This window comes from Bicyclus anynana, chromosome 4 (genome assembly GCF_947172395.1).
Source record: "Bicyclus anynana chromosome 4, ilBicAnyn1.1, whole genome shotgun sequence".
NCBI classification, from domain to species: domain Eukaryota; kingdom Metazoa; phylum Arthropoda; class Insecta; order Lepidoptera; family Nymphalidae; genus Bicyclus; species Bicyclus anynana.
Window position 1 is genome coordinate 16,217,515 of NC_069086.1, and position 13,792 is coordinate 16,231,306.

At 35.7% G+C, this 13,792-nt stretch overlaps 1 protein-coding gene across 8 annotated transcripts in view; it reads left to right on the forward strand.

Annotated features, from left to right (window-relative positions):
- Nucleotides 1-13,792, forward strand: part of LOC112053508 (uncharacterized) — a 68,873-nt gene that overhangs the window by 16,593 nt on the left and 38,488 nt on the right. The window contains exons 1-3 of one of the 8 annotated variants that reach the window (XM_052881365.1): nt 3,644-3,775; nt 4,652-4,970; nt 9,690-10,047. In XM_052881365.1, coding sequence (XP_052737325.1) covers nt 9,931-10,047 — 117 coding nt within the window. In that variant the 5' untranslated portion in view covers nt 3,644-3,775; nt 4,652-4,970; nt 9,690-9,930. Of the gene's footprint in view, nt 1-3,620; nt 3,857-4,219; nt 4,971-5,235; nt 5,362-9,689; nt 10,048-13,792 lie in introns of those variants that run through there. The other 7 variants (XM_052881367.1, XM_052881369.1, XM_052881364.1 and 4 more) reach the window with 7 other exon arrangements.

The following is a 13,792-nucleotide window of genomic DNA, read 5'->3' on the forward strand; positions in this document are numbered from 1 at the left end:
CAGGTGCGAAACAAAAAATGCAAAGACCGCGATATCTAATTTTGAGTCATAAACGTTGATTGCGTTCATTAAACTGGTTTGCTTCGGTTCAGAGATGGTGTTTTACGGCGTTTCGAACAATTTTTTTTTCACTAAAGCAATTTTATTTATCGGTGTCAGGTTAACTTGACTGTGATTTCACATGGAATAAAAGCGTAGACAGTTACTATACATACAGTAGACTTAACTTTCTAAGTTACTATTACTTTGAGTATTATTAAAACAGATGTAGCTATAAGAAAACGAATTATTCCAGAAGATATTATGGGAATCCTTAAAGTTCTTATGTTTTCACTTTTGTTAAAAGCTACTGCTGAGTTTCTTGCTGGCTCTTCACAATAGATTTTACATTTAGTAGTAGGTAGTAGATACAATACAAACATATGACTTGACAATTGAAGAATCAAAGTCTGTGTTCACAAAATCTACTTGAAATAAACGAATTTAAATTTCGAGTTTTGTCTATGGATTCCAAAAAGTTAAAGCGCGAAAATATAACCTCTTGGTTAGACACGACATGAAAGGAGCGCACATTTTGAAAATTGCATAGATTTTGTTATCTTTTGCAAATTCTAATAACATAAATACATTTTACACGGCTTTATCGGATAATGTAAAGGAATTTTGCTCTGTTTCAATAAATTTTTATGACTTTCTTGCACTACCATTTAAATGAGTTAACATTCTTGTGTTTTATGCAACGCGTTTTAACGACTGTTTTTAATAAAGGTTATGGAGGTGTTATCAACGCTTACGTGGTTTTATTTTTTGTGACTACTTACCAACAATATGTAGGCTTTTAACCCTAATTGGCCTGAACTCCTTTTGGGTTTTTTAGTCTGACAAAAGAAGTCAAGTGTAAGGTTTATTTAACTAAGTAAGTTGAAAGGTGTAAGGTTTAACTAAGTAAGTTGAAAAATTAAAACTGTTCTACTGAAAAAAGCACGAAACAAGAAAATATTCTACAAACAATTTACACGTAATATTTTTCATGTAATGAATGCATTTTTATGCTAAAGTTTAGAGAACAGTCATGGTTATATACTTAAAGCTTATTTTCAGTTAAGTGGCACAGAATTCATTGCAATCAAGAAGTTGATATTATATTTTTAAATATGATATTTTTAATAAGCTCAAATGCTCTAATAGTCTAATAAATTTTAATCAAAATGAAAAAAAATTATTACAGAATTGTCATATCAGGGAGACAAAATTAAGACCGGAAGTCGCAGCAGAAAAGGCAGAAACCAGTAAGTGTCACAAGAATGCCTGATAGAGAGTTACATATTTTTGAGAGCCGTAGAAAGCCTTGAGCCATGGCAGTCACAGTGCAAAAAAAATCTAAAATATTTTACCGCAGCTAATTGCCTCGACTGACAGAAGGGCTGGCTATTTTTTAGCGCAAAGGATCAGCCTCGCTATCCAACACGGAAATGCAGCCAGCATTGCCACCATTCCATGTGGTATGATTTGTATAGCTATTAGGATAAGTTACGAGTAAGCTTAAGTTTCCTATGAAGTTACACAACTATCACAAGAAATATCTACCATGAACAGAACGAGAATCATTCTCATCAAACGAAAGCTCGCGCGAATATTATTCGCCCAAAGATTGACTGTCAATTAAGCGGCTACACCAGTGCCGTTAGTTTAATTTTTTTCACACGTTTGCGTGTCTCCAAGACATTAATTGACGACTGTGCGTGACGTTCCAGCCGATTGGAGTCGGCCTTTATTTTAAAGAGTTTATTAGTTGGCACGCCATCTTGGACCAACAGATTCCCGCTGTGCGACTTAACTATGAGTTTTAGATGTAATACAGTGTCTTTTGTCAGAGACGTATGAGCAAGTTTCGCAATGTTGTTTTGTGGGACATCTAATGAATATCGTCGTTTTGTTGTAGTAGAGTGTACATGGTGCGAAAACGACAATTTAATTGTTGTCCGAATAACTTGATCTGATGGTCAGTAATATGCGGTAATTATGGAGAATTGCTTCACGATTTTCGGAAGAAATTTACACAATTTAAGTAAGCGTTGTTCCGGTGTCTATTTATACGCAAAAAACTGTCAATTTTCAGTTGCCAGTTTAAAAACTAAACCGACAAAAAATACATCCTTTTCATCATTATACGCTGGTGTATTTCGTTATACAAGATTCTTGAATTCGGCGTTATTATTCGTCAGATTTTTAATCAATGTCCCTAAGTTGTCATATTAAATTCGGTTAAATAACACTTTCACAGTGCCCAAATATAGATTAATCAATCGTTGACTGTTTGATCTGAAAACTAGCTTTGTGTATCTTATGATAAGCAAGGCAAGGAATTGTTGGACTGAGCTATGAAATTCCAGCGATGTATACTCGTTGAGAGGTATAATCTTAGCGTCGTATTTACCTGGATGTTTCATATCTAATCTGAAATGTTATTTTACTTATTGTGTACATGTACAATGTTAATATTCTTACGAGTATATACTCAGTTAATAAAAAATAGGACATTTATGCCATATTTCTAATTCTATGTTTCTTTATTGAAATATGGAACCTCCCTGTCTTTGCCAAAACTCATCTAGGTTTGCCAAAATTTGTTTCCTACACCTGAACGATCATCAGCTCACTATCTTATGGGTCTTCTTCCAATATTTCTTGTCTCTTTGCTACTCAGTTATAAACACCCAGTTTAAACCTCTATAGTTACATGATTATTTTTTCATGACTTTATTAGAAAACATTCCCAGTTTCACTTTAAGATCGTAATGAAGTCTGTATTTCTAGATCCGTCTAGGCAATGCAGCCTGCAGCTCAGTTTACGTGTTCGAAAGTAGATGTAAATTAATATCCCGTTCACGTAACCGAAATCATTGGAACATGGCGGACACCAGTCGGTCAATATGTTTTGCGCGTAAGGCCCATTTCCTGTCTCGCTCTGCCTTGCAATCACTAATCATAGATTCAATAATCATTGATGTTGCTCGCACATAAGAACGAGCCGCACGTGCCGCATGCACTCCAACATATTACTTCGATAATACAGTAGGAATAGGTTGCAATAATATAGGAATTGTAGAGGCTCTGATAGAGCTTACCTTATCAGCCGATAGACGTCCACTGCTGGACATAGGCCTCTTGCATGGACCTCCAAGCACAACGATGTCGAGCCGCCAGCATCCAGCGGCTCCCTGCGACCTAGTGCGGAGTCGGGTGCGGGGTCGCCATTCCAGCACCTTGGGACCCCAACTTCCATCGGTTCTTTTGATAGGGCTTACATTCGTAAAAATGGAACCATTATACAGCGAGTGTTTACGAATAGAATAGAAACAGTAGACAGAAACGCATGTAAAAGCAAACCACTTTACCCTTACTGTAAACGATGGTGTCTGCGTTATTTGGCATTTTTAGTAGGTACGTGAATAACTCTTGCCACAATCTACGATGAATAAGACGGCTTGTAACGTAAAGTGCGGCTAGCAGACAGTGAATAATGTGCGACCAGCATTGTAATAATCAGTTAGCGTGCAACCACTTTTCCTGAAAGAAAAGTGGGATATTATCATACTTATACAAACGATTAAACAAGGAAATGTCAGTTACGTGAACACCCTTTGCCAAGGCGGTTCCTCGTCGCTGCCTATTTGAATATCATACTTGTGATTTTAGTTAACTAATTCTAGAGTTAGTTAATATTAAATCTTTAGTGAACAAAAATACAAATGACGGATTAGAAGCTATTTTGGTACAGTCAATTTTATTGTTTAGTTTTGTGAAGTGTAGTTCCATCCTCGCTATTTAACGAAATTAATGGAATATCCGGAAAGTATTGGTCGACTTACTTACTACTACTACCCTTACTAAATGGACCGATGACATCAACATCATTCGAGTGACAGGAAGCCGCTGGATGCATGCGTGGTTTGGAAGCCCATGTCCAGTAATGGACGTCTGTCAACTGTTAATGATAATAGTAGAGGAGCCGAAGAGGGGATTTTTGCAGTTACTCGAGCGCGGCAGATGAACATAAGGGAGTATACATTGCACGTTGTTCAGTACCTCCACCAAGTATGAACCCTTAATATTGGTGGGTGCGATTAGGGCAATCAAAAAAAAAAACTAACTTCAGAAATACTCAACCAGCGTGTCAGATTAAGATAAGGTAGGTGAGTTGATAGTTAAAAGATGTGCATTTTCGAAAATCTGAAGATTTGAGCGTAACGTAATGGAATGGGAGAGTTCCAAAGTTACAAAAAAATAAAACCCTTGTATTTCTGGTATCAAGCCACGATTGCAGTTAATTTTTTACTTATTTTGAATGAAATAATCTCATGTTTTCTGATAATTTCAATAAGCCAAAGTAATAAAAATTGACTTTAAAGTTTTTTTCCCCACCGCTGTAAGCGAAAAAAGTATATAACCATTATTCTTTCTATCATCTAATCTACCAAATCTAATCGATTCCAATGACGCTGTAGTAACTGCAAATTTAGCATCCCGGGCTCCTTTGCTATAATGATGATGATGAATGAAATATCCCCGGTCGTATTCGAAACAACTAAAATTCGCGCAATATGAGCATTTACCAATTCTGAATATATTTAATGGTTCATCAATTCAGAATTGGCGTTGTGCGGGTGGAATCGTGGGTTCGGGTACAAGTGATTTGTAATCAGTGATAAGTACTTTTGATTTGATTGGTAACTGTAATATATGGGTTACTAGCGTCCGCGTGGAATTTAGTTTTTCACAAATCCCTTGGGAACCATGGATTTTTCCGGGATAAAAAGTAGCAGTTGCAGGTGCCAATCCAGTGTCGTGTTTTAAATAAAGCCGTTTCTGAAAGAACTACAGAAATTTTGTAATTTAAACGGCTTCAATTAAAACATCACTGGCTTGGCACCGCCTTCAAACTGATCAGAAGGTAGCTGATCACATAGGTAAGATGTTATTTTTTTGCTTGTTAGTTTAGGTTAATTTTTGAGTTAGAAGTCGGTTGAATTTTTTTATTAAAATTTTTATCTTTATAATATCAGTTGGGTCAAAATAATATAATAATAATTTATAATATCAGTTGGGTCAAAATAATATCATAATAATATTGAGCTGTGTATTGATTCTGAAGTTCATCATCATTACCAGCCGATGGACGTCCACTGCTGGACATAGGCCTCTTGCATGGACTTCCAAACAACCCCCAGCATTCAGCAGCTCCCTGCAACCCGCTTGATGTCTTCGGTCCACCTAGTGGGGCCTATTCCGAAGTTAATTATAATTTATTGTCGAAAATGTTCAAGTATTAATAGAAGCAGGCAAAAGTTTGCATAAAAAGTAGGTATATGCTACAGGTCGCCAAGTAGAAGATACCTGTAACTCCGTTTCCACAAAAACTCAGATCAAAAGTCACACACACAGCACACAACTTTTATTATGACTAGCAACTGCAACAATGCATCCGCTCGCTTAGTAAAATAGTAATAAACCGAGCGGTCATTTAACTTGGGACGACGATTCATTTGCTTCAATAAATATTGTATATACAAAATAATCCCACATTGTACTTCGTTAATCATTGTCACTTAACCCATTACCGACTCAGCCGGGGTCTAACGGACAGCCTGTTACAGCCATATCTTCGTCATTGCATAAAGGTTGTAAGTTTGTCAGGTCACGCTTTTACCATAGGCAAGTATGGTGGACAACTATAGAGTTTTGGCTATGGTGGCTTTAAGTGGTAGCAGTTTCAAAGACCCTCAAATGTCTTGTTATATAATGTAATTTTCTATAATTTCTACATGTTAACTTGAGATACCATGTATCCATGTTAGCTTTACCTATAGCAACACTTCGCTAGAGACTTGAAGTTTGATTTTAAGTGTTACTCTAACAAGTTTTATTAGAAGTTGAACTTTATTTCTATGGAATGTAAAAAATAAAATGTCACTAACAACGAAGTTGCCATGGACATGAGCGATGTCACGTCTGTATTACAATTTAAACAGTAATTATTGCCATGTTTTTAAAATTTGACCAATATTCCTTTTCCCCGCAAATTAGTCTTGAAAAGACTGTGTTAGGAGAGGGTACGACATTAGTCCAACGGGCGAGGATCGAACTATCGATCGGTGATGAGTCCGGCCCCTTTACCTACTGTTGAGCTATTGAGACTTGGAAATCTTTTAAAAAATTTGAACTTTAAGAATTTGATTTTGGAAAGCTTTTATAAAATGAGGAACGTCTGGTCTACACAGGCTCTCATTCTATAATTGCGGTTGTAACTACGCATTACATTCTCATACACCTCGGTTACGCACTCTTTTCCTTTGTCCATTACCTTAATCTTACTTAAATTTAAGTCTAAGATATCGTACTTAGCTATGGTAAGATTATGGGTTTATTATATTCCAGCTTTTTTAAACTGAGGAAGGTCTGGTCTACACAGGCTGTCGTTCTATAATTGCGGTTGTAACTACGCATTTTCTCATACACCTCGGTTACGCACTCTTTTCCTTTGTCCATTAAATTAATCTTACTTAAACTTAAGTCTAAGCTATCGTACTTAGCTATGGTAAGATTATGGGTTTATTATATTCCAGCTTTTTTAAACTGAGGAAGGTCTGGTCTACACAGGCTCTAGTTCTATAATTGTAGTTGTAACTACGCATTTTCTCATACACCTCGGTTACGCACTCTTTTCCTTTGTCCATAACTTAATCTTACTTAAACTTAAGTCTAAGCTATCGTACTTAGCTATGGTAAGATTATGGGTTTATTATATTCCAGCTTTTTTAACTGAGGAAGGTCTGGTCTACACAGGCTCTAGTTCTATAATTGCGGTTGTAACTACGCATTTTCTCATACACTTCGGTTACGCACTCTTTTCCTTTGTTCATATGAAGGACGCTCATAATGTTTAGGTTACCTACTGATTTTCGCAATAAAATGATTATGTGTTTTATCGTTCGTCGTCTTTGTATAGCTTTATGTTATCTAGTATGTTTTATTTAGTTTTTGATAATGGAAGTTTATTTTTTTGTTCGATGTGACCTTATTATGGCCTATTCGTTTCCTGAATTGATACGCAAGTAGGTTTTTTCTTATGCTTTACATGGGTAAACAGTTTTTTTTAATTATACTATTTTTAAGTATTATCAGTGGGCCTTGCATGCGAGCAAACGAGAAAATCGTCGTTTCTCGTAATGGCAAATAGACTAATGTCAACCAATAGCAACGCAACCACAAATAACGCATTATTTTTCGTTGCGTTCGGACGAAAGAGATGGGACTGAAACTACTCCGCCGCCATTGGTTGAAATTTTGTCTATTTCTCTTAAATGTTAACTTGGATGAAATACTTTGTAATTCTGACGAAGTCCCACCTTAGAGCTTGTAAACATGCAAACTGCAAACTGCTTACAGTTCGTTTCATGTAGGATGGTGCGGGTAACAGTTCGTTTCACTCTTGAAAGTTTGACGCGATTCACGATAATAGTATGTATGTATTATGAACGTCATACAGGCGAGTGTCACCGTACCCATGCTATCTGAAAAACACTTTAAACTGTTACGCCTCATGCTATTTTTAGAGGTACTTACTTACTTTGTCTAATAACATACTGATTAATGACTTATAATAACTTGCATCCCACCTACTGTTTTACATTTAAACACTGACCAAATCCAATAATTTCACCATATTTATCATCACTAATTGCGTCAAAACTGTACTTCAAGTATTACCTCACTTTATGAGACAATACATAAGCATACCTAGACCTACACTGTTTCATATTGCCCAAGTGCCATAAAGTGTACGATTTTGAATTTTCTGACCCTAATCTTAAAGTTGAATATTGGTATCCATCACGTGGATAGCCAATAGTCTGAGTCATACTTGAAAACCCCAAGCTAACACATTTTGACGTAGTAAATTTGCATTTATGGTAAACTTTGGTTAACTACCTGGTTAGGGTGAATATGAGTCGGACTAACATTTGTGTAACACTTTTAATCACTTATTAACTGTTTTTTTTGGTTTAGATAGATTCTTAGCCTTACCTCTCTCGTTCTGAGAGGAAAGTGCTCATAGTGAGCCGAATATGGGTTCTTGATGATGGTGGTATCCTTAACCCAAATCGTCAAGCCTCCGGTGCCTGTAATTACACCTGTATCCCATACCCTTTAGACAGGAAAACATCAATGCTGCTTGACAGCAAAGCAAGCATCTGTATTACTAAAAGCTCTAATTCTAGAATCTATACTAATATTATAAAGCTGAATTTGTTTGTTTGATTGAAGGCGCTAATCTCTGGAACTACTGGTCCGACTTGAAAAATTCTTTTAGTGTTAGATAGCCCATTTATGGAGGAAGGCTATAGCTATATATTAATCCCTGTATTCCTATGGGAACGGGAACCACGCGGGTGAAACCGCGCGGCGTCAGCTAGTAAATAAAATAAAATAAGCATATATATATTGGTGAAAAAGAATACAATAAGGAACTTAAGCTAACTTATCCTAATAACTATACAAATCATGCCCACGTAGAATGGTGGCAAGAATACTGGCTGCATTTCCGCGCTGGACAGCCAGGCTGATGATTTGCGCAAAAAATGAGCCAGCCCTTATGTCACCAGTCGAGGCCAGCAGCTGCGGTGAAATGATTCGTAACTTGTCCTTCGACATAGGCCTCCCCTAACGATCACCACTTTTCTCCGAATTCTGAATGAATGAGAATGGCTCTACTACTTAGAGATAATTCTGTGTTACGCTATTTGCTACTGTATCGCTTTTCGTAACAGTACAAATTATTCGATGCATAAATCTAACCGACGATCTCAGACCGTAAATTGCATACATTATCGGTATCGGCTCATCTATCACAGCTTAATGGATTCGATTCGTCTATCAGAATGTCGATCGTCTTATCTAAATTGCCATGTCCTTGATACATTTCAACACTTTCGAAGCCATTTTCAAACGAGATCAATGCAACAGAACTGATGTAGGCGTTTGTTTTGTTAGTCATTACAACAGAGTGACTTAATTTCGTGATGCATTGATGCAATTCGTTACTTTGATTTTTAGAAACTTTAATAATTTATTGTGTATCTCGTCTTTTCCTTTAAAATTAGCTAACCATCAATAAATACTTGTTAATTGATTAAAACAAAGTTTTCGTGTGTCCATAAATTTCTGTACCTAATGTGTATATTTTTCTAAATTCACTTACCTATTTGTGTTGAATTTTAAAATTAGCAAACGCCCCGTGGAAACCTCTGACCGTTGTAACTTTAAAGAATTTCAACAGAAATTATGGCATATTTTAACTAATTTACAAAATATTTGACAAATTATATAAATAAGCCTTCATCACTCTATCTATTGATGAAAATCGCATGAAAATACGATCGGAAGTTTTCGAGTTTATCGCCGAGTCGAGGACTTTGTTTTATAAAATGTACATAGATCCAGTTGGCATCTTGTCAGCTCATTCTTTTCATCGTACGTATAACTAACTACATTCATTCATCCATTCACTTACTTGATGAATACAATTGGGTGCATTACTTCAATTATTCATTAGACGCTCCGAATGAAGAGCAAACTATTCTTAGAATTTCATTCATTAACGTGTAATTAATTATCTTTTGTTACAGGGTAATCGGGCCATTGGGAATTCCAAGTGGGTTTTGAGATTTTAACAACTAAAGAAAGATACGCAGTTTTAAGCTGCTTTGAAAGTTACACTGCACTGTCACTTGTCAAGAATATTGGCGTGAACTGAGGCTTATAGAGATTGTGTGGCGGACACTCGTGTGATGTGCCGGCAACACCACATGGAAGTGCTTTTGGAAGTCACCTGATCTCGAAGTGCCCAGGAGCTTGGGAGTTTGGAGAATGAAGTTCTCAACAGGATCGAGCTCCAGCAGTCTCGCCAGCGACTCGCTGTCGAGGAAGTCAACTTTATGCATCTACACAGAAGTGGATGCCACTTTACCACCTCCAGTAGAAAGGGTAAGTTATACATAGCTTATGGTTTTTAATTCGGAATCGTGTAGGTAAGATGTTCAGGCGTGGTGGAATTTAAAGACACAATAACGCTGCTAATTTCGAAATCGTGTAGATAGAAGGCGTGGTATTTAAAAACACTACAAACCGTCTAGTCTTTTTATTCCACACATTTAGAAGAGCTTAACGTAACTTGAAATGTGGTTTATGTGAGATTTAATAAAAACATGTTTACCCTTCCATAAAATTTATTTTTTCAAAATTTCCTGTCACAGCGTTTTAGGACGCACTCCTCGGAAAAGGATCGATCGATTTTAATTTTCTTTTTAGGTTAAGTAGGTACATAGGTCGTATTTTTTACTTAACTATAGAAAAGAACCAAATTCTTTATACTAATGTGTCAACTAAAACAAAATTACGATACAAGTGCACTAAAATTACGCAATCAAAATGCACAACATGTAATAATTATTAAAAACAAATTGTAACGCGAATATTGCGATCATGACATTTACGTTTGATACGTTGAGTTTGTTTAAATGCAAGTGACATGAATGTAAAATTGTATATCCTGTTACGACCCGTCCTAATGTAGATCAAGCAACAACTGGTCAAGATACTTACATAATTGATAATAGAGCTGTAGGTGCACAGTTTTAATTGTTAACGGAAACGGACATATAATTTTATGTAACCTCAAGATTCGCTGTAGATTCAAGTTTTTCCTCTATAATGTGAGGTAATAGCGAAAGCTGTACTCGATGAAAAGAAGATTTAAGGCGTACATTAACTAATAAGCGAGTGTAAACGACTGGGTGATTCGTTTTCGTTTTTTCGCCGCGTGAAGCATTTATTGCTTTCGATTTCATGCGATAATAACAATATTGCATTAACTGAAACAATGCAAAAAGCCGCACGTCCGGGTTGGAGAGTTCATTCTGGCAGAGAAAGTTACATGTCATCTGCCAGTTTGGACCCCGCTGCAGATTGCAACACCTCGAATATTTATATTATAATCTTATCCAATGCCGTTTCGGCTTTCAACGATACTGCTGTCACTGGTATTTAAATTTTCTTAACACCTTTCACGCCGTGTTTTTTTTTTGTTCAGACATTTAATCTATATCAATGATTGTACAGAAAGAGAACCGCTATCTTAGCGCGACTATTATCCATTATTTTCGGACGACGCAACTGTGTTATTTTTTATATTTTGCTGTATCAAATCAATTTCTACAACCTCGATTACAACGGTAAACGATAAATGACCTTGAGTATTATAAAATACCTACTATACAAACAATATAGCTGATCACCAAAATATATAACTATTAATAAATTGTTATCTCAATTAGTCTTAATGTTACGTAGAGTAGTTTAATTGTAGTCAAAAAGTACAGAAATTAGTGATGTTGCTTAGGCTAATAAAAGTACATACATAGCAAAAGCCAAAAGCAGGCTCGCGAACTTGAAAATTGCTAGCGTCAATACCATTATGAGCTTTGTTTACAAATAATGTTACATCTTCTTAGAAATCGCACTCTCCGTAGCTATTAGCGGTTTATGACGAATCTTAGCTAATATTATGACTAACGTTATACATACAGGACAGACTGTGTTTAAATATTAGGGTAGACGGTCAGAAGAACGTGTTTATTGCAAGCATTTGTCCACTTCGTAAGGGGTAAAGCATTTTATTGTATTGTTGATATTACCGTGTAAAGTGCGCCTTTGATTTTCTCTTGTATCGGTTCAGTAGCATCAAGGTAATTTACACATAATTTTGGATTTGATTAGTGTATGTAATTATAAGAATATGTGGATTAGTCTAGTACATCGTAATGTCACATTCCTACATTTGTTCTAAAAGTGACTCATTTATTTTTACATAGAATTCAGATTTAGTTCTGTATTTCATTGTGATGTAAATTTCAAAACGCCATGCCTATTAGTGGATGCGGCATCTAGTTAGCTAACGCCTTATTATTATTGCATACCAAGATTGTCTCGGTTGTTGCGAGAGTCATCTTCACCGTCGCGTATAACGTACTCATATATCAAGGCCGGCATTGTCTTAACTATCGCACGTGACGATCTAATGTTCTTTACTTCTTGCACTTTCACGAATATAACATTATCATTATTAAATTTGACATTGTATCAATGAAACGTGAATATATTTTCAATTCAATATCATTTATGTTAAAAGAGATTAAAGATACCGTGGTATTCCATTGGAATGTTTGATATAACATTTTTTTCGTCTGTGGCCTAGATTAGATCTCATATCTCAATCACGTGTGTTAGAATACGATACGATGGTCTCAAATATGTTGCGTTTACCTGAAAAACCAATAAATTTAGTATAATAATCTTGCCTTCAACAATATCTTATGTACTGGATACTTCATTTTCACAACGCGTCCTTATTTATAAACAAAGATCTGTTTAAGTACTATTTTTAGTTATAACAGTACTTCTAAGTGAAAAACGCATCTTAAGAGACCTTCTTTCTGATCATTGACTTCTAGGGAAGCGTACCGGAACGCCACAATTCGCTTAGCGACACGGTTATAAACGTAGGGTGGTTACGGTCTAAGATCACATGCAGCAATGACGTTAATAGTATTGCAATTGTTTATATATTTATGTATATTATAATTTTTCATTCCTTTTATAAATTTTGTATGACAATGATTAATTCCAAAGCAAGAAATATTATTTAAGTCTGGTGCTTAGAATAATATTTCTACGTATCAGTTTATTTTCAAATGATCCCCATGTACGAAGTTACGACTATCTAATTTAAATGTAGAAAATTTCGACACTAGATGCTAATTTGAATAATCACATATGGTCCTTTTATTTTTTTGCAATGACAGCTGCCAATTACTTTCGCTACGCGTGGGATGATCAACAAACAGGCCACTTAGATCTTTCTCTTGGATCTTGTATGTTAAGGTCTTTCTATTGTTTTATCGAAGCGTGAATTTGCAAACATATCCAATGAAAGTTTCTGTCGTGTTAATGCATCAATATCTATTTAAGTGTTTTTTTTTCTATTTGCTTCACTAGTTCTGTTCATGTTCATACTTTAGCCAACATTGAGTCAATGTTAGGCATATTTATATTTTATTTATGTTCCGCCAGTAATTTCTAATGCCGATCAACCGATGCTGGTTACTTTCCAGATGTTTTCGCTTCAACGAGTTTTGTTGAAACGTGTTCCTTTTTTAAGTAGTTTTTTTTTTAAGATTTAAGATCAGCAAATGGTATACGGGCAGAAATTTAGCTCGCGTCCTTTTTCCGTGAGAATATCATCGTAAAAACTAGGCTATTTGGTATTCCAGAATATAGACAATCTGTGTCAAATTTCTTCCCTTCTAGCTCTATTTGGAAGTTCTTGTAAATTTGTGTATCTCAACTAGTTTTGTTATACATAGATTATTATCGGTAATCTCAAAGAACTCTTAACGAAGTCTTTAAGAATGTTCTTGTTCTAAAAATAGGCTATAAAAACACATAAACACCATACTTAAAACCTCGAAAGAGTTCCTGTGTGAACATTTCTCACCACAATCTTACATTATGTTCTCTTAAACCAGATAGACAATTGTTTGGTTTAGCCGCTTTCGTCACGACCTCGTATATTCGTTTCGCTTGTTTATCGGAGTGTGTATTTACGCTCCTTTTATTTCATTGTAATCTGATTTTTGAACTCACTTTATTCATACTTACTGAATCCCAAATT